Source organism: Rhinolophus sinicus, chromosome 18 (genome assembly GCF_057876585.1).
Source record: "Rhinolophus sinicus isolate RSI-liver-muscle chromosome 18, RSI-T2T, whole genome shotgun sequence".
NCBI lineage: Eukaryota > Metazoa > Chordata > Mammalia > Chiroptera > Rhinolophidae > Rhinolophus > Rhinolophus sinicus.
Window position 1 is genome coordinate 37,117,144 of NC_142518.1, and position 24,498 is coordinate 37,141,641.

At 49.9% G+C, this 24,498-nt stretch overlaps 2 protein-coding genes across 2 annotated transcripts; both read right to left on the reverse strand.

Annotated features, from left to right (window-relative positions):
* Positions 1 to 342: 342 nt before the first annotated feature.
* On the reverse strand, positions 343 to 9,950 carry CFP (complement factor properdin). The gene is made up of 9 exons (XM_019716715.3): positions 5,606 to 9,950; positions 5,369 to 5,519; positions 4,024 to 4,199; positions 3,388 to 3,558; positions 3,060 to 3,251; positions 2,698 to 2,871; positions 2,240 to 2,431; positions 1,977 to 2,088; positions 343 to 571 (listed from the first exon to the last, which is right to left on the reverse strand). The coding sequence occupies exons 1-9, from the start codon at positions 5,865 to 5,867 to the stop codon at positions 415 to 417; spliced, it is 1,587 nt and encodes a 528-aa protein (XP_019572274.3). The 5' UTR covers positions 5,868 to 9,950; the 3' UTR covers positions 343 to 414.
* A 149-nt stretch (positions 9,951 to 10,099) lies between these two features.
* Positions 10,100 to 24,462, reverse strand: ELK1 (ETS transcription factor ELK1). Its single transcript, XM_019716716.3, has 6 exons — positions 23,209 to 24,462; positions 15,842 to 16,115; positions 13,385 to 13,834; positions 12,294 to 12,740; positions 11,543 to 11,644; positions 10,100 to 11,458 (listed from the first exon to the last, which is right to left on the reverse strand). The coding sequence occupies exons 2-6, from the start codon at positions 16,049 to 16,051 to the stop codon at positions 11,360 to 11,362; spliced, it is 1,308 nt and encodes a 435-aa protein (XP_019572275.2). The 5' UTR covers positions 16,052 to 16,115; positions 23,209 to 24,462; the 3' UTR covers positions 10,100 to 11,359.
* Positions 24,463 to 24,498: the final 36 nt, after the last annotated feature.

A 24,498-nucleotide genomic window follows, 5' to 3' on the forward strand; every position in this document is an offset into this window, starting at 1 on the left:
TGGGAACCTAGGGAGCTTTCGGAGGTGGGGAGATGGGTAACAAGCACACTGGCCAATCAGAAAGTGCCTGCCCAGGCAAGTAGCCAAACAGGAAACCCTAAACACGGAATTCTGCAGAGGGACTTGCTGGGTGGCCCCAAGCACTGCAGGGTGGGGTGGGGTGGGGTGGGGTGGGGTGGGAGTGGAGAGCAGACATTGGGGCTCCTGCAGCAGCGAAGGGACGAATACTCGCCTTGACTCCTGCCAAACTGTAGCCACAGTGGAAAACACTGTTTTCCACAACTGGCCACTGTGACTTTGCTGGTACTGTGCCCTTTGGCCTAGAAAATGTTATCGCCCCACTCTTGGGGAAGAGGCTGGTTTATTGAGGTCTGGGAGGTCAGGGAGTCAGAGGGAAGAGAGGTGTTAGAGCTTCTAATCCTCGGGGTCTTTGCAGGCAGGCACGTGTAGACATGGCCGATTCTCTTCCACCATCACCTTCTGCCCCTGCAGCATGTCGCATACTGACGATGGTTTCCCCCAGAAGGTCACACTCTTCTCACTTTGACCTTCGACCGCGGTAACAGTGGGCCTGAGGTGGTAGGGGGGGAATGGAGGGGAGAAGCTCAGGGAAGGCAAGAACGCATTCAACAAACTCTTACTGAGTGTCTACTGTGTGCCCCACACTATTTTTAGCTGTGAGATATTGGGCAATTTCTTTATCTTCCCTGTGTGTCACTTTCCCTCATCTGAAAAATGGGAATAATAGTAACAATAACCCACTTCATCGGGCTGAGCAAGGATAAATGAGTTAATTCAGGTAAAGTGCTCAGAGTGGTATCTGGTACACAGTAAGTGCTCAATAAATGCTGCTGATTGTCACATGAGCTACCTTCTCTTACAGCCAAAACCCTTTACATCTCTTGCCATTGCCCACTGGAACAAAACTAAATGTTTTACCCTGGCATTCAAGGCCTTGTTGTTGGGTCCAAATCCCTGTCCCACGGCAATCTCTATCTCTCCTCCCACTTTATCAAGACTCAGTCCCTTGTCTCGAATGGTCTTTGCCTGGGTTATTTCTCCCAATAGGCAACTCCTCCATTCACTCCGATTCGGATTTTCTCAATAAGCCCTTTCTCCATTCATTCCTTCTCTTTATCAAGTCCTTCATGCCTCCACTTAACACCCCTAACTCATCTTCAGGACCTACTCTAAATTCCACAACTGGAGACCACTTTCCAGATGGTAGGTCTTCCATGAGATGGGAACAGGCCCTTAATCTAGCAGCTTGATGTATGAGGCAAGAACGGGATGAGTTGGTGTTTTAACCCTCTCCAACACCTGGGCCACCCTGGGCACCAGGAATCACTTAGGGCGGCTGATCACCTGTGTCCAGGACTCTGCTCACACAGTCTTGACCCCTTCCTGCCAGGGGAGGCCTGATCAGCATTCTAGACCCCAGTTGAGGTGACAGTCCTTTTTCCACATATCAACCATTCCTCATATGCTCTCTGTCAGGGCCCTGCCAACCTGGATCCCTCGGGAGATCCACGGGATCTGCGTTGCAACTGCTGCTGAAAAGCCTTAGAGTGCTTGGGGGCAGTAAGACATTGAGTGAGACATCAAGTCCCCCATGGAGGCACGGGTGACTGAAGGAATGAATAAGTGAATGGAAGCATGAGTGAGTGAGTGACTGCAGGAGCAAATCAAAACTTGGGTAACAGAGAGCAGAACAAATGGACACGTGAAGAACCGAGTGAATGGGAGAATGGCTGAGTAACTGGATGAATGACTGAGGGCCACAGAGGCTGCTAACTCTCCCCTCATTATCTTTTTGCTCAGCTTCTTCAGTTTCTCCCCTCTTCCTTCAGCTGGGAATCAGGTACCTTAAGCTCAGTGCTAGAAACCCTGGTTGCGGGTAGCCAACTCTCCCACTCTGACTGCTGCCATAGCAATATCATGACCCCTTCCTCGGCACGCTCTGCCCCCTCACTCACGGGAACTTGGGGAATGGGGCCGTGCAGAGGCGCTGGCGGGTACGGACGGGGTTGGGTCCACACGGGGGTTTGCACAGCCCCCAGGTACTCCACTGCGACCACAAGCCATTCACTGCAATGAGAGGAGGGGTGTACCGAGTCAGAATTAGTGGTCTCGCGGTGGTGAGAGAAGCTATAGGGATACGGGGTTCACATCAGAGTCCGAAACCTCCTGCCTCTTCATGGGCTGCCCACCCCCACAGCACAGTCTGGGAGGCACGCACAGAAGCACTGCTGGATGTTGTAGCAGTGCCGGATATCCTGATATTCCCCAGCACACCGCTGTCCGTTAAACTTGCGGCCTTTGCAGCTCCTTAAGCGTGTCTGCTGGCCCGGGATCGGCTGGCAGCTGATATTCTTCATCTTTGGGCGGACACAGGTGCTCCATTCCTCCCACGGCCCCCACTCTCCATTCACTGCAGAGACAGGGCAGCAGGGGCTTGCACCAAAGAAGGGAGCCAGCACCATGGTTCGGACCAAGGAATGAGGGGTGGGGGAGGGAGTGGGAGTGATTAGATGTGGGAATGGGGCATCAGAGGGGGAACCATCAGAGGGGGAACCAAGGCATCAGGGCCAGGAATGGAGGAATGTGAGGCAGGAACAAGGTATTAGCAGCAGGAACTGGGTGGGGGTGGGGGGGGGGAGGCTTAGGCATGGAAATGGTACATCATGAGGTGCTGACCAGGGCAGGGCACAGCCGTGTTGCAGATGTGGACCTGAGTGGCATCACCGACACAGAAGGGACCCCCATGTTGGGGCACAGGGTGATCACATGCCCGTCGCTTCATAGTCTGGCCCAGGCCGCAGGTCACAGGACAGGGGCTCACAGGGCCCCACGGCCCCCAGCCCCCCGCCACTGTTGAGAGGGATAGGAGTGAGGAGAAATGCCATCTCAGTCTCCCCCCTCAGCCCTGAGACCCCCAAGGCAGACCACCCCCAAACAAAGAGCTCCACAGTCACATGGTCTAAGATCTCTATCCCCTGAAATGGCAGAGCACCTGTGCCCGAATCAAGAGCTGTGTCAGAGGCCTCATGCCTGTGTACCTGGGCAGGGTGGCAGGCCACTGCAGCCTCTCTGCTCATAGGCTAGCCCTGGGCATGGCTTCCCAGGAGGATCTGTGGAGGGTTCAGGTGCAGAACACGTGCGGCTTCGTTTCTCCACAGGTGCGCTGGGTCCACCGTGGCAGGAGCCCGAGCAGGCGCCCCAGGGGCTCCAAGCAGCCCAGGCCCCATGTGCTGTGATGGGGTGGGGGAGGGAGAAGCCAAGTGTGGTCATGCGTGCTGAAGTCCTCTCACCCTGGCAGTTCCCTGCGGTAACCTGCAGACCCACCCTGGGTACCTGCATCAGTGCCCTGTGGTTGCCCTCACTCACTGGGGCAGACCTTCTGCGTGTCACAGGCCTTTGATTCCTGTGCTTCTCCTGGACAGTGGCCCCCACACTTGGGGGTGGGGTGATCACATGCTCGACGACGGGTCTGGGTCCCTTTGGAGCAGGTGACAGAGCAAGGCTCCCAGGGCCCCCAGTCAGACCAGCCACCTATCTCTGTGGAAGAGAGGGGGACAGGATAGAGGTAGGGGTGTCATTCAGTGATCCTTGCTTCCTCATACGCCCCACATTAGCTAATCCTATTCCCACATCCTCTGTCACAACTGTTCTACCATCATTGCTCATCTGGACTGTCGCAGTAACCTTCACACTGGTCCTTCTGCTTCACCCCTCACCATACTCTGTCCTCTTGACAGCGAGGAAGTCACAGGCCAAGTCCAATCACATTTATCCCCCGCCCACAACCCGTATCACTCAGAATAAAAGCCAACGTCCTCACTGTGGCCCACGAGGATCAAGATCCCCTATGACCTCACTGCCCACCACTTTCCTCCAGCCCCGCCTGCCTCCTCCTTAGAGCTTCACAAATATCAAGCACAGTCCCACCCTCAGGGCCTCTGCCCTGCTTGTTCCCAGTGTCGGTAACAGGCAGTGCACATCTGCCTTGCCGAGCCTCCTCACCAGGACAGCATGGCTGGATCTCACAGGCCTGCAGCTGCCACTCGAGGGTCCCAGGGTCCACCTTCTCAGAGCACTGCCCACCCCAGCCTATGCAGCGCCGGTGCCGCAGCTGGGAGCCCTCAGTGCAGGTCACTGAGCAGGGGTTCCATGGGGACCATGGCGACCATCGTGGGGACCTGTAGAGAGGAGCACATGTCCCACCCTAGCACGAGTTGGCCAGGATGGTGTATGGGACTGCAGAGCATGGGCAGGCATAAGCGGGGGTGTCGGATAAGTATGTGCAGAATGGATTGATGAGGGTACCTGCCTATTAGGGATGTTGGGGGACTGAATGGGGAGAGGTGAGAACACAGTAAGTACTTATCACTTACCTTCACGATTAGGGACCTGGAGCTACCCTTTGAAGTACCCCTAAGGACAGTGCCAGGTGTGCACTGTCCTTGGATTAGGGGTCCAGAATTGCTGTCAGGCCACCATCATGCAAACAGGAAGTGCTTAATAAATAGGAGCCATCATCCCAATGAGCTCAGAGACCCCGTAAGAAATACCCCAGATCTGCACAGCATAACGCTAAATAGATGTGAACTGATGACATGACGAGGGGCAGAGCCGCCTTCAGAAAGATGCCCAAGCTCCCCAGCCTCATGGTGTATCTGTGATATACAGTAAGCAGTTAGGAATATGTCTGGCATACAGTAAACGCTCAATACATGTAAGCTGGCATCATGATTAGGAGACTAGAGCTACCCTCAGAAATCCTCCAGCTGTCCCCGACCTCGGCAATGCATCTGGTATGCCGAAAGTGCTCAATGGATGCGATGTGTCATCATAATTAGAGGCCTGCAGCTGCCCTCAGAATTCCCCAAACTCTCCCATCTCCACAATGCATCTGTATACAGTAAGCAGTCAATATGAGCTGTCATCACAATTAGGGAACTTGAGCCACCTTCAGAAATACTTGAGCTGCACCCCACCCACAATGCTTCCAGTATGCAGGAAATGCTCAATACATGTAAGCTATGGTAGTCCTCAACCAGGGGTGATTTTATACCCCAGGGGACATTTGGCAATTTCTAGAGACATTTTGGTTGTTGCAACTGGTGCGGAGAGTCACTACTGGCATCTAGTGGGAAGTTGGGGATTCCACAAAACACCCTGCAATGCACAGATCAGCCCTCTCAATAATAATTTTCTGGCCCTAAATGTCAATAGAGCTGAGGCTGAGAAACCCCGAGCTATGGTCATGATCAGGGACCTTGAGCCACCCTTGGAAATTCCAAAGAGTCCAGTTCTGGGCTGCCACACAGTCCTTCTTGCCTCCCCCTAACCCCAGGCTCCCCCTAACCTGCATGCCTGACAGAGCTTGCTGCCTGGCTCCTGGAAGGCGTAGGCACTGTTCAGACAGCAGTCTTCCACACGGACAGCTCCCCCCAGGAGGCCCTTGCACTTGCCCGAGGATTCCTCATACTGGGTAAAGCAGAGTACAGGGTCTGAGCCTGTAACAGGGAAGGGGAGGAGGGCAGGTCAAGGATATGGTGGGCCTGAGCATCCCTGCGGGCCAGCTGGACCCTCACCTACTCACCTGTGGATGGCAGGGTGAGCAGCAGCAGTAGCGGTGGCAACAGCAACCAAGAGGCCTGCGCTGGGGCGGGCATATTGAGCAGTGTCCCTGCAGCCCCACCAGAGAGGTGGCCTGGCTTTATGAGCTGACCTGTTCTGGGAGTCAGTGATAAAAGAGGAACCAGGGGCAGGAGGAACTGGGAGGGCAAAGGGTAGCAGGGGGGAGGGGAGAGCATTGGGCAGGTCTCTTCAGCTCCCATCATTCCCTTGTCACTTCTGCCCATGAGCCACCTCCTCTACTCTCCCCTCCCTACTTCCTGTCTCACTCTTGATCCTGCTGTGTTTATCACTGTAACCCCAGCACCCCAAGCCCCACCTAGCAACCTTTCAGCACTCAATCAATCTTCTTTGTACAAATTCTTACTGAGGGAAAATGGAGCCAAGGAGTTTGGAGCAAGACAAACTTTCTAGCTGTGTGACCTTAAGCAAGTCACTTGATCTTCTCTGAGGTTGTTTCTTCACCTGTAAAATTCATACTCTCTACCATGACAGAGTCAACCTCATGGGGACGTTGAACAGGGTGAAATGAGTGTGGCACGCTCAGTATGTCCATCCTCATGGGGTGGAGAAGGCGTAGAGGTAATTGCTTCATCCTCTATCCTGACTTAACCCACCCTCTTTCCTGAAAGGGAGGTCCCCTGTGTCAGCAAGGGGAAGGGAGGGCAGCACAAGGGAAGTGAGAAGGGGAAGTGAGTGTGTGGAGGATTTGGGAGTGAACTGGGGATATCCAGGCCCAGGGGCCCTGCTGGGGACATCTTCAGTGCATGGGGAGGGGGTAGTTGGGAAGGCACCGGTCAGGTCATGTTCTATCAGTGTAACTTGGGCAGGTGACATCTCTGAGCCTGTATCATAGGGTTTGTTGCGAAGAATCTGAGTTCAGATTTTTTGAAGTCCTTAGCACAGCGCCTGGCATGTAGTACACACTTTTTGTGAAATACATTTATTCAACATTTATTGAGCACCTACGGGTGCCAGATGCTGTTCTCAGCATTGGATGGAGCAGAGAACAAGACAGCCCCAAATCCTGGCCTTCAAGGCTTACGCTCTAAAAGGAGATAGATAACAAACGTCCCCTCTCTCACAGAGGCCTGCCCAACTACCTTTTTTGTATAGCACTACGTCACTCTCTAGCCCAGGGGCTCTCAAACGTTATTGTGCATCAGAATCATCTGGAACGTTGGTTAAATCCCAAACTGCTGGGCCGCACCCCGATTTCTGATTTCTGATTCTGTGGGTCTGGGGTGGGGCTCAAAAATGTGCATTTTGAACAGGTTCCCAGGTCAGTGATGCTGCTTGTCTGGGGACCACACTTTAAGAACCATCATTCTAGTCCCTGACCCCTCTCTTCCTTTGTAGGTCTCATGGAGAAAACCTATTCTATGCTCATTTTACTATTAATAAAACCCATTTTCCATGCAGGTAAAACTGAGCTCCATGGACCTACTATCTTTTTATAAGCCCTAATGAGTGAAACTCCAGAGCTGCTTTAACAACAAGACTTTTAGAATAACAATCAGGAGTCTAACAAAGGTAGGAAGGCAATGTCATTTCCCCTATATTCACGGAAGGAGAAATACCATTCTGCAAATTAAAACAAAGTAAAAGAAATTGATTGGGTCAGGTTTAACATTAAAACAGAACTTTCTCAAGAATATTAATCTTGTTTTATGGACGATAAGGTGTGTTGACATTCAGATATATTGTTTCCTGATAACAAAAGCCTGTCTCAGAAAGTGTTCCTTTGAACAAAGAGGTCTTGTTATTCTAAGCCGTTGGACAACAGTGCTGTGTTATCCTGTGAAAACATACTCAAGAAACCTGTACTTCTGGTTGGCTGCCTTATCTAATCACCCGTTGCCCTGGTAATAATGTTACGACTGATATCTTCTTTGTTTCTAAACTGTACAAATACTCATAGGATTCCCTGTGGAAAAGGATTGTCCGCACTTTCATCTTCTCCCACATGTTTGGGCAATAAAATGACTGTGCAGATTTCTTATTTAAACAAAGAGTGAGAGTCTTGTCTCACGTACTTATTGCACTGCCATCTTGTTTGATATATTTATCTGTTTGTCGCCCTCACTCAAATACCAGTTCCACAAGGGCAGGGATTTTTCTCTGGTTTGTTAACTGCTGTGGCTGCAGGGCTCAATAAACATCTGCTGAATGGAGAAATAAATGAAATAAAAAAACTTTAGAGATTCTGTGAAGGGCCAAGAGGAAGAGTCTGTCTGGGTTGGAGGTAAAAAGGTGGGCATGATAGGGGTGGAGATAAATAGTGTCTCAAGTACCAGGACTGGACCAGAGCTCATGAGAAGGGAACGCAGGCCAAGCCCGGGGGAAGTCCAGCATTACCAGTTTTGGAGAACTAAGAGGAGTGGAACATAGGGCCTGAGGAGGAAGGACATGCAGAGAAAGAGGACAAACAGAAAAGGGCTTTCTCGTAGGCCTGGCACGTTTGATTCGTGGTCTCTCATGCAGTCTCATTTGGTCTTGATCATTTTCTCTCTTTTTAAAATATAGTTACACAGTTCTGGATTTACAGCCACTACTGTAGTCTCTTACGAACAGGCTCATATACATACTTGACCACACAGCCTCTCAGACATTCTCTCAGTCACTCACTCAAGGAGTCATTTTCTCTGTCACTGATTCCCAGTCTTATGACTCTCTCCTAAGAATTCACACACAGGATCATGTCTTATAGCCTGTCTCATTTGGCCAGTATTACCAATATTTACTCTTACCAAACAGTTTTTTATATGCACACAAACATTCACACCTTTTTATGTTTCAATCACTCAGGCCATCATTTTGTTACATACACAAATAGTCACTGATTTACAGCCACCACTAGCTTCTCACGAAATTCCTTGCACACACACAAAATCACCCTCTCCTACCTCTTCACACTCACGTCCCCATTTATTACTAACATACCCGCAGTCTGATTAGATATAGGTAAGAGTTTCACACGCATACACAATCACACAGTATCTCAGACACTGTCTGAGTCACCCAGTCTCACATTTCTTCTCAAGCAGCTTCCAACATACCAGTCCTTGATTTATGGCTTTTATTGAAGTCTCTTGCAAAGAGTTCTACACAGACCCATACGATCAGTTGCTCAGACCCTGTCTCAGTCACCCATTCAGTGGCATGATCGCTTTCCCTCAGTCAGTTTGACATCTGTGGTCACTAATTCACAATTGCTACTAAGCTCTCAATACATTTTATACACGCAGTCTCTCACGGCCCATCTTACACCATCATTTTTCTCATACAGTCAGCTTATCGTGTACAAACACAATTACAGACTCACCAGTTTCCCACACACACCGATCACGTGGTCTCTCAGTCTCATAGTCTCAGTTTTTCACAAACATATAGCCTGAGTTAGTCCTATGAAATGTTTTGCAGACCCACACACTCTCACATACTGCTGAGTCATCAATTTGCTTACACAGCGCTGACTTTGTGTTGTTACTTATCATCTCTTACTCCGTTATGCGGGCTCGTGTACCGTTTCAGTCACTCAGTCTCACCATCATTTTCTCTCACTTTCACAGCCCCTGAACCTGTGGGGCTAGTCCGGAGTAGCAACTGTCAATCAGTTTGCTGCTACTCTCAGGTATACACACACATAATTACAGCCTCTCATACTCTCCCAGGCACCACCATGTTTTTCTCAGTTTCTCACACACTTTGCTAGTCTCACATGAACAGTTTTCATACACACAATCACGCGTTCTCATATTTTGTGTCTCAGGCACAAATTTGGCTTCACAGACATTTTTTTCCTCATACAATTCACTTCTCACACATGTGCTCCCATGACTTTAGTTGATATGACAGCCTTGGATGAACAGTTTCATACACAATTCATCTCCCAACACTGAGTCACCTGCTTACGTACAGGGAAGTTTCTCACCAACACACAGTGCCTGACAAGCTCTATCTACCATACTTTCATGCCCACAGGCTCTCACACCTTGTTTCGATCGCTCAGTCTGTCTTGCTCACCAGTAGCCTGTCAAGCAGTGACTGGTTTGCAGTCCCCACTACCTTCTCGTAAACATTACTTCACACGCAGCACTAGTTTATTTTACAGCACCTTCATCCTTTATTTGTACAGTGATTTCCTGACACACGACCACAATTTCTCACAAACACAATGTCAAGTTTGTGGTTACAACTTCCCCTCTCTCACATGATCTCACATGATCTCACACACACACACACACACACACACACACACACACACACAGTTCTCCAGTTTCTTTTTCATACCTGGTTACCAATCTGCAGTCTCTACTACTGTTTCTGACACACACCATCATGCTTTCTCTCTCACAGTCAATCTCACGCCCTCACCACCTTTCACACCCAGTCATGCCTGTCATACTCAGTTAGCCCCCACGGCTTCAGGAAAAAAAAATGCTACCAGCCTCCAGCATCACCTTTAAAAATATATATTTACAGGAACAATTCCCCATTCTTTGGGACTTAGAAAAAAAGATCCATTTTTGGGGAAGTAAAACAAACAGTGGTGACAGGTGAAGCACTGTCCCCCCAAATCACCAACCTCCAGGTCCCTAGGCCTGGGCTGGGCTGTTGCTGACAGGTGAGTCCAAGAGTCCTTTGAACCCACCCTCTCCAGCCTGGAAATCAGACAGGACAGGCTTTATGTCCCCCATTCCTCCCTCCCAACTCCAGGGACACTTAAAGGGTCCTTTGTACCCGCCCGCAGGAAATTGGGGGGCTGGGAGGGAGGGAGCTGAAAATACACGTTTGGTATCAAAAATAAACACTTGGGGGTGGCAGGAAGATTCCCCCCCCAAATCCCTTCCTTCCCACCCACCCCATTTCAGATATAGGAAGAGATGCGCCCTCTCCCCTATTGAAAAGCCCCATTTAAAAATAGATTATACTATCAAAATGGCAGGGGTGGGGGACAGGGAGACCTGGAGTACTGGCTGGAGGGGCCCCCCAGACGGGGACCACTCCCTGCAAAAAACCCTCCATTGGGAGGTAAGAGACAGGACCCCAGGAGTTTTGGCAGACACAGGAATGGCTTCTCAGGGGGAGAAGAACAAAAGGGACATTCATCCCTGGCCAAAAAGGTGGTTGACAAAGGACAGGCTGTCTGAGAGAAAGGCTGGGGGTTGGGAATTCCTTTCCCAAGGATGTGAGTCTGTCTTGGCCAAGACTTCCAAACCGTTAAACGGCACAAATTCTTCCTGGACCCTTGGGGATAATCAGGAATAAAAAACTACAACAAGCTAGCTCTTCCACCCACACCCCAAAATGGAGACAGGGCTCCCTCAGCTCCCCAAGGGCAGGCTGAGAAATAAATAAAGAAAGGTCCTTCTCAAGCCAGACCCCAATTGTCTTATCTTGGGGAAAAAATGTGGAGCTGGGGAGATGTCCTCACCACCCAGGGTTGGGCCAGGCTCCTCCCAGTGGCCTTCAAAAAATAAATAAATAAACCGCCCCTACCACCTTGGTAGGAGACGTGTAAGGGCGGCCACTGGGGGACTGACCAAGAAAAAAGAAGTATGTTTTCTGTGGAAGAGTTATTTAGAGATCCTTCTTCCCAAGAATCCCCACCCAACCATGACCAGAGCACCAGTCAGCTGAACTGTTTCTCCTTGAGACAGCTGGCTGGAAAGAAGTTCAGGGCATGAGTGACCCCAGAAATGGGTGGTGGTGGTAGTCATGGCTTCTGGGGCCCTGGGGAGAGCACCACGGGGGTTGAGAGGCCATCCACGCTGATGGAAGGGATGTGCACCTGGGCGCTGCCACTGGACGGAAACTGGGGACAGAAATAGGGAGAGGTCATGGATGGGGGCCATGCTAGTGTCTCTCACTCTCTCTGACATGGGGGAGGGGATCCTACCTGGAAGGAGAGCTTGGCAGGGCTACGAGGTGCAATGGGACTCAGGGTGCTCCAGAAGTGAATGCTGGGAGGCAGCGAGCTGGGCGTCAGCAGCACCGGGGTCTGTAGGGAAGGGGTGGTTGGAGATCAAGTGGGCAGAGGGCAGGTGTGGGAAAACAGAAGGAGCTTGATTGCAGTCCCACCAGATTTCCAACTCAGACTTCTGAGGTCACTCCCCGAAAGGGCACAGGCCTAGACCATAACTCACTGCTAAGGCCGTGCCCGTGACATCTCTCCAACTTTATATCAACAACCCCTCCCAACTCCTGAGAGCCCACCCCAGCCTCATTGGGCAAGACCACCTAGAAGACCCCACCCAAACTTCACAGTCATCCCGGTATCTCAGGGTCAACCTCCAACTCTTACGTCCCAGCCCACTAAGCAAATCCCAGACCAAAAAGCCCCGCTCAGTTTCCTCATGCCGCCTCCCAACCCACAAACAGTTCCCACACAAGGCCTCTTGGTCCTTTAGTCCCCACCCACAAAACTCCTGACTTGCCCTTCCTTCTGACCACTGATTCCTCGGCCTTAGCCTTGCTCACCCTTCATTAATCCATCCCTCCAGCTCAGTGCAGCCAATCGCAGTTGTGGGCTGCACCTTCCCGCTCACTCAGAAAACCACATTGGCTCTTGCAGTCTAACGCCTCTTGTCCAGCCCTGCGCCAGTCCCATTCCTCCTGGGAGCCAGCCCCGCCCCTCCCTGGGCACTCACCAATGTGTGCGTAGGTAGCAGGGATGGAGTTAGCGCTGGCCCTGGCGCCTGCAGACTGGAGCCAGTTCCCGATCCTGGAGTACGTTCGGGTCCTGGCCCACCCAGCAGGCTAGGGCTGAGTGGAAGCTCCAGGTCCCGAGGCTTCCGGCCCTTCTGAGGCTGGGCGACCTCCGTGCTGGAAGCTGTGGAAGCCCCGAGGCTGCCCACTGGCGCTGCACCTTCCATAACAACTGTGGGCAGCCGTGACGGCAGGCCCTCCATGGGAGGGTCTTCCGGCTCGGCCTTTGCGGCTTCTAGCACAAACCCTGCCTCCCCACTGGCTGCCACATCCAACTCTTCCTTGGGCCCTTCCACTTTCACTTCTGGGGGCAGTGGCCGGCCCAACCCGGGCTCCACATTCAGCTCTTCTGACTTAGGGTTCGGGGCCTCGGGCGGGGTCAGGATGACCTGGGAGAGGAAGGGGCGTGTAAGGATTGCTGGGGTAGCGAAGCCAATGACTTCCCTTGGAAAGCTGGGCTTGGTACTGCTTGCACATCCAAGCAGCTGCTCCAACAGGACTGGGGCTTAGCCAAGGAAGTTGGGTTTCTTCTGGGGCAACTTCTCCTCTAGGGGCGGGGCGGGACTCTCGGGGATAATGCCCTCATGTCATGAAAGCAGTGGTTCTAAAAAAATTGGTTTACAGACCGCAGCATCCAGCTCATCTGGAAGCCAGTTAAAACTGCAAATTCTTGGGCCCATCCCTAGACCCACACAATCAGAAACTGGGGGGGGGGGGTTGCGCTCCAGCAACCTGTGAGCCCTCCAGGCCATTCTGATGAGTGAAGTGAGAGAACCAGTGCATTAAGCAAATACAGACACATACGTTCAGGGCACCTACTACGAGTTGGGCGTACTACTAATTACTGTTCCCTGCATCTTCCTTCTTAGTACCTGCACCGCTTGCCTCCCCAACCCTTTCTCCAAGGGGACTTCTGTATCCCTCCTTCTCCCATGTCTCCTTTAAGTGGACGTTTATGGCCCTTGTCCTACCCCTCCTCATTTGGGAATCGTACAGCCCTCCTTTTATTGAATTTCCATATTCCAGCCCTTACCTGTAGAGGCAGGCCTGCCTCCTCAGCCTTCAGGCAGGCCTCCAAGGGGCTAGGACTGGTGCTCCTGCTCCCTGACGGGGGCACTGTGACTCCTGCCGGGGTGGTGCCGGGAAGCACTGAAACAGGCCGCGGATGCAGGGGTGGCTGTGGCTGTGGCTGCAGGGACTGGATGGTGAAGGTGGAATAGAGGCCTGAGCGCATATACTCATTCCGGCTGCTGCGTGCCAAACCACCTGGGGCTGCCATTCCTGCACCCTTGAGTGTGCCTGGCTTCCCGGAGGCAGTGTCCCCAAGGACGGCATGTACAGCAGCGGGGGCCACGTTTGCCACAGAGGAAGTGATAGACACCTCGGGCTGGGGTGGGCAGTCCTCAGTGGAGCACCCTGCAACCTCAGGATAGGACACAAACTTGTAGACGAACTTCTGGCCACTCACTTTGCGGATGATGTTCTGGGAAGGGAGGAGACAGGATACGGGGCCTTAGAAGAAAGGGCCAGGGTGGAAGGAGGCTGTGGATTGGGGCTGTGGGGGTGGAGGGGTAGGTCTCCTAGTGTCTTTCTTCCCCCATGCCTCTCTCCTATCTTTTTATATAGATACTGTCCTGCTTCCATGTCTACCCCCCCATGTGTTCCTCCTCTCAGCCCATTTCACATCTCACCCGTCTCTTTCTCAATTTTTGGGCTCCTCACTTTTCCTCCTTCAGCATCTCCCTCTCTTTCTTCCCCATCCCTATTCCTCTCTCTGGATTCTTCCCCCGTTTCTTCCCCTTTTCTGTTTTTCCCTCCACAGTTCTTCCTTTAGTCTACTGCTCTTCTCCCCTTTCTCTGTCTCCCTCCAATCTAACCCCCTCCAAGTCTCCCTCTGTCACTCTTCACGTCCACCTCTCCGATCGATTCCCCACTTCAGACACCCCCCCACACACACACCCATTGGCTCCTCTCAATGATGGGGCCCACCTAGGGCAGTAGGTACAGGAGCAGGCTTTCCTTGTGGCTCCAAAAACCAGGGGTGTCTTGGGTTAACGGGGTCAGGCCTTGGGGGTGGTTGCCGGGACACAGTTTTGGAGTCTAGCTAATGTAGTAAGACAGGAAAATGAAGTAATTGATATAAATGTTCGAAGAGACTAAATTAATGTAAAAGAATGTGGTGATAAATGACTAATAGAGAGGATTATTTAGAGCTATTGACAGACATGGAACACGCAAAATCACTACGGAAGACAGGGTGAGGAGCCGTGTTAATTCTTCTGGGCAGGTTTAAGCGAAGGCAATTTGAAAATGAAGTAACTGAAAGCAACTAGACAAGAACATTAAAATACTGGTATAAATTTGGGGGAGAACCTCAAGGCTGGCTTGGGTGGGTCACAGAGCATGTCTGAGGTATTTCAGGATAGGTCTGGAGGGTCTCAGAGATGGTCTTGGGGTCTCAGAGCACAGCGAGGCAGCCTTGTTATTACCACTGTTTTGGAGATTTGAGCTAAAGGAATAAAATCCGAAAATGGAATACATGCTCTACATGATTAAAGGTGTGCAGCATAGGTCCAGGGCTGTGCTGGGGGATAACAGGCATCTGGGGGAGGCAGAGGTTTCCCTGGGGACATCTTAACGCTGGTCAGGTATGTCACAGGCTTGTGTTCACAGAAAAGGAATGAAAAGGGATATTCATTAATATTGTTTTGGAAGTTTCAGGTAAAGAAATAAGAAAATTAAATAACTGGTATAAATACTGGAAGGGGAGGAATCCAGTGCTGGTCTGAGAGTCTGAGAGGATAAGATGAGGAAAATTTAAAATTTTAGCTATAGGAATAAGATTATAAAATAATTGATATAAATATTGGGGTGGACCAGTGTTGCTCTGAGAACTCAAGAGGATGGGGTGTGGAGCTGGTATGATACTATATGCTGTTTTGGAGATTTTAGCTAAAGGAATAACAGGAGAAAAGAAAATAATTAATGAAAACGTTGAGGGTTCCAGAGGATGAGATAAGGGAAGGTTAGCATGATATTATCATGGAGGTTTTGATTCCAGGAATAAGGATCTTTTGGATAAAAAAAAAATCTTCTAGAATTCTTATTCTGGAATAAGAGCAGATTATGAAATAACTGGTGGAGTCTAGGACTGGACCAGGGGCTCCAGAGGACAGGATGAGGAAGAGTCATTATTAACAGCAATTTCAAAAGTTTTACTTATAGGACAAAAGAAAGAAAATGAAATGTTGTGTGGGGCATGGTGGGACAGCATGACGGAAGGTTTTAGCCAAAGCAATAAGAAAATAACTCAGAGAAAATGTTTGCGGGGGGGAGGGGGGGCAGTGGTCCAACATTGGTCTGAGAGCACCCGAGGATGGGGTAAGTACTGGTAAAGTTTAATATTGGTTTCAAAGTTACAGCTATAGTGATTAAGACAAGAGAATGAAATACAAATTTTGGGGTTTCTAGCCCTGCTCTGAGGCCTTACCTTATCGTAGTAGTACCGCAAAGCCCGGCTGAGCTTGTCGTAATTCATGTTGGTCTTGTTCTTGCGCAGCCCCCACAGCCGGGCTACCTCCTCGGCGTCTACCAACTTGAACTCACCGCCATCCCGTGAGGTCCAGGAGATGATGTGGCCGTTGCCTTGTTCTCTCAGCAGCTGCAGCAGAAACTGCCACAGCGTCACAGAGGGGTCCATTGCTGGGGGAGTGCTCACGCCATCCCAGGGGTACCTGGAGGGCAGATGGCTCAGAGCCAAGAGGCTGTGGACACAGGATGGGGCAGAAGTCAGCAGGATTCTTTTCTTGCCATTTTGCTTCTGTCTCTGCCCCCAAACACTGTCATCATTCCCTAAACACCCTCAAACTAAATTGTAAGTTCCTCAGCCTGGCTTTGGATGACTCCTGGAATGGGATGAGACTTCTGGGGGACATTAGGACAGTGTGAATGAATTTTGCATGTGGGACAAATGTGAATCTTTGGGGGCCAGAGGGCAGACTGTAGTAGACAAAGTAATGTCTCCCCAAAGATGTCCACATTCTAATCTTTGGAACCTGCGAGTAGATCATGCTACATGTCAAAAGGAAATGTGCAGATGAATATAAGGTTACAGACCTTAAGATAGGGAGATTATTCTGGATTATTTGGGTGAGCTCAATCTAATCACATAAACTCTTATTAATAAAAGAAGAAAGAGGCAGAAGCGCAGCGATGACAGAAGAGGCACGAGAGATTCAAAGCATGAGAGGGACTCAACCTGCCATTCCTGGCTTTGAAGATGAAAGGGGGCTGAGCCCAGGAATGTGGTGGCCTCATAAAGCTGGGGATGGCCCTCAGCTGACAGCCAGTAAGGAGACAAGGACCTCAATCCTACAACCTCGGGAAACTGAATTCTGTCAATAACCCAAATGAGCAGGAAACGGATCCTCCCCTGGAGTATCCAGAAAGTAATGCAGCCCTGCTGACACCTGGATTTCAGCCCAGCGAGACCTGTGCTGGACTTCTGACTAACAGAGCTGTAACATAAATTTGTGTTGTTTTAAGCAGCTAAATGTGTGATAATTTGTTACAGCAGAAACAGAAGTTTGTAAAATGGCCCTCACCTGAACGCTTGCATTTGCATCTTCTACCATGTCAAACATCAAGTTTTCAAGAGGTTCCTTCTGCCAGCCCCTAGCAAAGGCTTTTCACTCCATGTGGGGCTCCCTTCCTCTGCTTAGAAGTCTTCCTCATCGTTGAAGCCCAAGCCCCAGGGGCTTCGGCTTTATGAAGCTTTCCTGAAACTGAATGCCTGCTCTCTTCTGTCCCTCTACCCACACTCCTCAGACCTATTACTATCCTTATATGTTTTCGTTCTTGATAACAGCCATAACTACCATTTATTTATTAAGTTCTTAATATGTGCCAAACATTGTTCCAATCAGGCAATATGGTCTACCGGACCATCACCCAGGTGCTATAGCCAGCCTGCCAGGGCTGGAATCCTGGTTCTGCAACTTATTAGTGGTGTGATCTCTGGGCATGTTTTTAACCTCTTTGTGCCTCAAATTTCTCAGCTGTAAAATAGGGATGATAATAATAATAATAATAATAATAATAATAATAATAATAACAAATACCACCTAGTATAGGATCATTGTACAGATTAAATATACTATGCCTGGGGTATGATAAGCTCTAAACAAATATTAGTTTCTGATTTGCTCATAATTCCCTACCCACTATTACAAAATCCCAAACGCTCTAAGAACAGAAGGCTTCTTTGTAACTCGTTTTGGCAGCAAAACCTGATTTGAAACAAAACAAGGCCCTTTCTGGTCTTTACTGATCCTTACTTAGTGTTATCGTTCATACATTTTGCTGCAGACATCTGAATGTGGCTGATTACGGAGCCACAAAGAGTGTTATGTAACCTCTTGTATGTGCACCTTGTTACCTTTCTAAAAATCTGAAAAATTTGAAATTTTGAAACACATCTGGCTCCAAAGGCATGCAGATAAGGGCATGCAGACCTGTACTGCTATTTTTATAGGTATTGACTCATTTCTCCCTCATCACAACTCTGGGAAGTAGGTACTCTTAAGATTGCTAATTTACAGAGGAAGCCAAGGCACAAAATGTCTAAATGACGTCTACAGGCCACACAGCTCTAGGTGGCAGAGCCAAGATTTGGACCCAGGCAGTCGGATTACAGTTGTCTAAACTTTTAAACCATTAGATTAAATTGCCCCTCACACTGACTGCTCCTCAGTGTGTCCCGCAGAGAATAGAACCTTCCCTGTCCCCCACCATAATTGCTCTCTTTGCTGAGTGCCAACTGGAAATAAACATACGCTTCCTATTCCTTACAGAACGAGCTTTCATTAATCAACTGTCCACTGCCTGGGACTGTTGGGTTAAGAAAAAGACCTTCCAAATCAGGTTTCAAAGAATCTCCCTCTATTATTCATAGCCTGATTCTTTAATCTGTAATTAAATATACCGAATGACCCTCTTATGTCTGAGCTGTCTTAAAGTTCATTCAGCAGACACAATTTTAGGCAATTATACAAGCCACAAAGCCATGGAGTGTCCAGATTAGAGTCCTGTCACTGGAGCCCTCATTGAGTTTATTTCGAAGGCCTGCTTGTTTCAGAGGCACAAAGAGTTCAGTGTGACTCCTGGTGGCGAAGACAGGCAATTTTAGCAGTTCCTCTTTCAGTGGCAACAAAACTTATCGATTAAGGTGAAATCTGACAGTTTGTTCAATAGCACACAGGATTTTGTGTTTTGTTTATTGTCATATTTTCCACTTGACCCCTACTAAGAGTTCTAGTAATCTGCCTTACTCAAATGTGTTTACCTCTTTTCATCTCATTTATTGAGTGCCTACTGTGAGCCAGGTGCTTTAGTGGAATTGACATTTTAGTGGGGAAGACAGATAAACAAGATAAACAAGTAAAGAATGTCAGATAGTGATGGAAATATGGCAAAAAATGAAGCAAGGAAGTTCTTTTTGAAAGGGTAGTTAGGGGAGAGTGGTCACTGAGGAGGTGACATTTAAGCAGAGATCTAAAAGAAGTGAAGAAGTCAGGTTTGTGACTACCTGGGGAGCAGTGATCCAGGCAGAGGAAACAGCCAGGGTGAAATGTCCTGAGGCTGGAGGGCGTCGGGCAGGTTGAAGGAAGAGGCAGGACAGGAGGGAGCAAGGGGACAGTAGGAGGAGATGAAAACAGAGAGGCAATTGGGGCCAGACGGAGTGAGCCTTTTTGGGATCCTGTAAGGACTTTGACGCTAAGTGAGACAGGAGCCATGAGAGGGTTGTGAGGAGAGGGGTGACAGGCTGTGACGTGGATGTTAACAGGATCCCTCTGGCTCTTGTGAAGAGAACTGACGAGGGGCTGAAGAGGGTCCTGCAATAGTCCAAGTGAGGGATGGTGGTGATAGCAGTGGAACTGATGAGAAGTGGCTGAGTTCTGGGTAAAAGCTGAAGACAGAGTGAATGTGATTTGCTGACAGATAAGATGAGGGGTAAAAGAGGAGTTAAGGGCGATTCTAGGTTTGCGGCCTGACCACCTGGAAGGATGGAACTGGCATCGACTAAGATGGGTTCACCGTGGGGGGGGGCAGATTTTGACAGGAGATAAGGAGATCAATTTTGGAGAGGGTCAGTCTCAGAGGCCTGTCAGACACCTACTTGCATGCTGTGAATAATGTTAATTTTAAAAATAGGAACAAGTCATATAGCCCTTACCATGTGCTGCATACCATTTTAGTCATTTAACTCATTTAATCTTCAAACCAACACTAAGGGGTGGACATTGTTATTACCCTCCCTTTTTCCAGATGAGGAAATGGAAGCATAGAGAAGTAAAGTACCTTGCCCAAAGTCACACAGCTGGAAGTTGACAGAGCCAGGGTTCAAACCCAAGCGTGATCCTAGCCACCTTACAACACCAGCTCTTAGGAAGAGGAACAGAGGGGTAAGATCGTAGAGGGTGACAGGGATGCTCTTTTACACATGGTGAGCAGGGAGGGCTTCCCTGAGGAAGTGACATTTGAGCAGAGAGTTGAAGGAGGGGAGGTAGCCTGCCATGCTATCTGTGGGAAGGGAACAGCATGTACAAAGGCTCTGAGATGGATACAAGCTTGGCATACTACATCATGGGCACCCTGAGTTCATCCAGTTCCCACCTCTGAGGATACGTATGTGCTATACTCCCTGCCAGGAGTGCTCTACCCCCTTCCCGCACCCGATGAACCCTTTATCACACAATCATCAAGTTCCAGTATCTCCCAAGCAGAATTCATTCTTCTGTGTGATCCAATGTGCCAAATAACCTGTCTGCCCTTGCAAAGCTGTTCTTCTCTCTGGACCTTCAGCCTCATACTCCTCTGCCCTGTTCTAGCTGTGTGACCTTGAGCAAGTTACTCTACCTCTTAGGGTCTGTTTCTGCATCTGGAAAATGGGGGATAGTTCACTCGCAAAGTAAAATATCCTCAAAACACACCTATCCTCAAAGGCTTTTGCAAGGATTAAATGTCAATAGATACAAAGGATTTAGCAAAGTGTTTCTGACACATGGTAGACACTCAAGAAATATTAGCTATTAGCTCGTGTTTCATCCTTTTCCCTTCCCAAGCCCCTTTCCCCCAACCTTGTATATCACTGTGAGCTGTACCACTGGGCTCCCGTTACCTCTCAGATCTCACCTCCCATACCTCCTTCCACTCTGGTCCAGCCACACTGGCCTCCTTCGTGTGTCTTGAACATGCCAGGCACAATCCCACCTCAGGGCCTTTGCACCAGCTGCTCCTTCTGCCTAGTATACTCTTCCACTAGACATTATGGCTCCCTTCCTGACCTCCTTCAGGCCTTAATTCAAGAGTCACCTTTTAAGGGAGGCGTGCTCTGCACTTAACATTTCTACCAACTTAATATTCCATCCCTGCCTTCACTACTTCATTTTTCTTCCTTAGCTCTTATCTAACATACTATCTAATTTTACTTATTTGTCTTATTTATATAGTCTGTCTCCTCTACTTTTACCAAATCTCTGCTCCACAAGGGCAGGAATTTCTGCTTATTTTGTTGCCTCTCACATCCCAAGTACCTAGAAGAGTGCCTGGTACTCAGCAGGTGCTCAGCGTTTGTTGAATGAACAGTCCCAACTAACTAGCCTCTTAACTAGCTCTCGTGTGCCTGCTTCATATCCACTCCCCCCACCCTGATTCCTGATTTGTCTGAAATTATATTTTCCCCCACTCGTTCATGCAATAAACTTGTATTGAGCACCTACTGTATACTAGGTGTATTTTTAGGTGCTGGAGACCTACCAGTGACTAAGCAGACAAAAACTGTAGGCCCTCATGAGACTCCCATTCTAATGGGGAGAGACAACACAATAAACTTCATACAGTGTAACCAATAATGATAAAGGGCAAAGGGACAAATATGGCAGAGAAGGGGCCCGAGTCCTGCGAGGTGTGCAGGTTCAGATGGTCAGGGATGCGTTGATGTTTGAACAGAGCCCCGAAAGGAACCATGCAGAGATTGGGGATAGAGTGTTCTGGGTAGAAACAATGGCCAATGTGAAGACCCTGGGGCTGGTTCGCATCTGGTATGTTTGAGGACAAGTGAGGAGGTCAGTGTGAATGGAACAGAGTTGGGGTGTAGGAGGTAAGGCCAGAGAGGTTACTTTATTAATTCACAAGTATTCTTTATTTACACTGGAGGGGATTCTAGCTCTGATCCCCCCATTTTACAAATGAGGAAACAAGTGCAGAGAGAAAGTGGTTAAATCACTAAGGACACAGAGCTTCTGAGATTGGGGGTGGATGGGTGCTGAGACAAGGTATGCAATGGAGACAGCTCTGCAGGCAGAGGAAATAGAAAAAAAAAGCTTGGAGATGGAACTAATTTGTTTTTTAAGGAGTGGGGCCTCACATGGGATTGGATAAAGTGAGAGAGGGGAGCCTCAAAAATTATCCCGTGTTTTGAGGGGCATCCTAATCTGGTACTTACTGGGTCTCCTTTGGGTAAGGCATTTAACCTCCCTATGCTGACGTTTCCTCAGTACCTATCTAGTAGGGTTGTGGTGAAGATTAAATGAGCTCATTAATATAAAACACTCTGCTTGGTCCATAGTAGGTACTCAATAAATGTTAGGTCCTATTAGCATTATCACTATCTCTAATTATTCATTTACTGTAGTGAGGCAGGATGTCCTAATGGTTAACAGTGTGCATGAGGGTGTGTGTTCTAGAGTAAAAAAGACCTGGTTTCAACAAGCACATGAGCTGATCCACTATTAAGAAGGAGGGAGGAGGTCAAGGAAGCCCATGATTGATCCACCACAAGGAAAGGAGGGGGGAAATAAAAGTACATAGGCCGACCCCCCTGGAGGAGGGATCACAAAGCACTGGGCTCACAGGAGGGGAGGCGGTGTAAATGCAAGGACACCAGTTGCAGGAAGGCTAATGAACAGGCTCACTGCAAAGGCAGGGTGGTCATGGTGGTGGTGTAGAGGTTCATTTTGTTTACTGGGCCAAGGGGGGCAGAAAAGCACATCGACTCCTGCACAACAGTGGAGAGGGGGAAAAGCCATCACACAGACTAATTAAAAGGAGAGGGGGACAAGACCATGGAAAGGCTACTGAAAACAGGGAGAGATAAAGTACTAAACTGATTCACTATTAAAAGGAAGAGAGAAGCCCAAGGACTGGAGTGTCAGTCTACAAAAAAAGGAGGATAGGGCAATGGGCTGGTAAGCTAGGGGGATGTGAATACAAACATGTAGACTGATCTACTGTAAAACGATGTGTGCATATGCGTGTGTGTGATACAGCCATGAACGGGTACACTGGGGGATTGGAGGAGGGAAGAATACAAATTCATAGGTTAATTTACTGTTAAAGAGGGGTGTATGGGGTGCGGTTTACAATGCTACAGATTGATTCACTATAAGGAACAGGTGGGGTGGGAGAAAGAAGGCCACAGACAGGGTCCCTGAAAGTTGAGGATAGGAGAAATACACTAAGACAGACCTACTGTCAAGAAGTTGGACAATGCCAGACACTGGTCCCCTATAAGTGGGGGTGGGGGCAAGACCATGGACGAGTCCACTATAAGGCAGGGTGGGGAAAAATATAAGCACGCAGACTGATCCACTGTAAAACAGGAAGGGGGGTTAGGCCACAGTCAGATCCAGTACAATAGGGAGGGGGCAATGCTACAGACAGGTCCACCAGCTGCGGTGGTGGCGGTGGGGAGTCTAACACCAGTAGGCCACGGGCCAAGCCACATCCCTCTCGCTAGGGTGGGAAGGATACGTGGGGTCACTGACCCGGCCCTCTACCCTCCAGGCCAAGGCTCACCTGTGCGTAGCGCAGCAGTGGTGTTGGCAGCTCCGGGGGGCGGGGGCTCCATGCGCGGCCCCACCGCCCCCCAGGCCCGGGCTCCGAGGCGGCGGAGGCGGCGGTGGCGGCGGTGGCGGCGGCAGTGGCGGCGGTGACGGCAGCGGCAACACCTAGCAGCCACCCCTGCGTTTCCCCACCGCTCACGTGGGCCCGTAGAGGAGGAGCTGAACATTCTGCTGCTCACTGATTGGCCAAACGCCCTGGATTGACCGCTTGACTCCGGGCTGGGGAGGCGGGCCATACCCCATAGAGCTATGCCGTGATTGGCTCAAGAGGAACTGATGGAACGCAGATGGCCGCCAGGATCCCAAGGGGGCGTGCTCGGCCCCGCCCGTGCTACACTCTGATTGGCTCAAGAAAGACTGATAGACCCTGAGCAGTTGACAAGGTTCTGGAGGCGCCTGCCTCGCTTTGATTGGCCTATATGGGATTGATGGAAGACAGGCAACCTCTGCGGATAGGGGTTAGGTGAGCGCTGCTTTCTGATTGGCAGATGAGGGACTCCTAGACAGCTGCCAAAACACGAACGGGGCGGTGCTGCACTCCAGGCTGGTCCCCGGAAGCAGGACTTGTATAGAAGTGGGAGTAGCCAGCTGGGAGGGGGTCGGGCCTGGGCAATGCGTAGGCAGGGAGGGTAACTCTATGATTGGCTAGAAAAGACGAAAGGAAGGGACAAGCCTAAGGAATTTAGAACGGAGCAGAGGTAGGAGGGGACGACAGCTGCCGGACACGCAAGGGAGCGTTGAGTGGCGGGAACCAAATGCCAAAGAAGGCTGGGTCGAGCAGCAGTCAGTTATACAGGGACGGAACTTGGCTCTGCATTGATTGGAAGCTGGTCTCAACCTAGAATAGGGGCCGGAACAGGGAGGGAGGGATCCGGCTCTGCGCCCATTGGTGGAAACTGGAACTTTTTAGAAGCAGGAGCAAAGCCAACTTGGGCCGAGACGGCCGTGGGTGTAATTTAAGGTATCCGAGAAATGACTGGGGTGTGGGAGAGGGGTAAACCTTAGGGCCAGAAGTGAAAGGCTGATTACCTTGGGAACAAAACTCCACTCTGAATCGGTCCATTCTCTATGGTAATTGAGTGGTGTCCAGGAAAAGAAAGGTCAGGTGGGGGCCCAGGTTGCCAAGGCGAAAGAAGAGTGGGCAGAGCAGTAAGTCAAGTAGCAAGTGCTGCCAGGTAACAGGATGGCGGCGGGACTTAAGGGGCACTTTAAAGGTTCCACACCGAGACTGGATCTCTGGGCC

Bases quoted from the DNA above. Each gene is read 5' to 3' on its own strand.
- CFP (XM_019716715.3), bottom strand. From the start codon at position 5,867: ATGGGCAGAAGTGACAAGGGAATGATGGGAGCTGAAGAGACCTGCCCA. The intron at 4,200-5,368 runs GTTAGGGGGAGC...TCCTCTCTACAG, and splicing joins AAGCTCTGTCAGGCATGCAG to GTCCCCACGATGGTCGCCAT. The intron at 3,252-3,387 runs GTGAGTGAGGGC...ACCCCATCACAG, and splicing joins CACGCAGAAGGTCTGCCCCA to CACATGGGGCCTGGGCTGCT.
- ELK1 (XM_019716716.3), bottom strand. From the start codon at position 16,051: ATGGACCCCTCTGTGACGCTGTGGCAGTTTCTGCTGCAGCTGCTGAGA. The intron at 12,741-13,384 runs GTAAGGGCTGGA...TTCCTCTCCCAG, and splicing joins AGGCAGGCCTGCCTCTACAG to GTCATCCTGACCCCGCCCGA. The intron at 11,459-11,542 runs GTAGGATCCCCT...TTCTGTCCCCAG, and splicing joins CTGCCAAGCTCTCCTTCCAG to TTTCCGTCCAGTGGCAGCGC.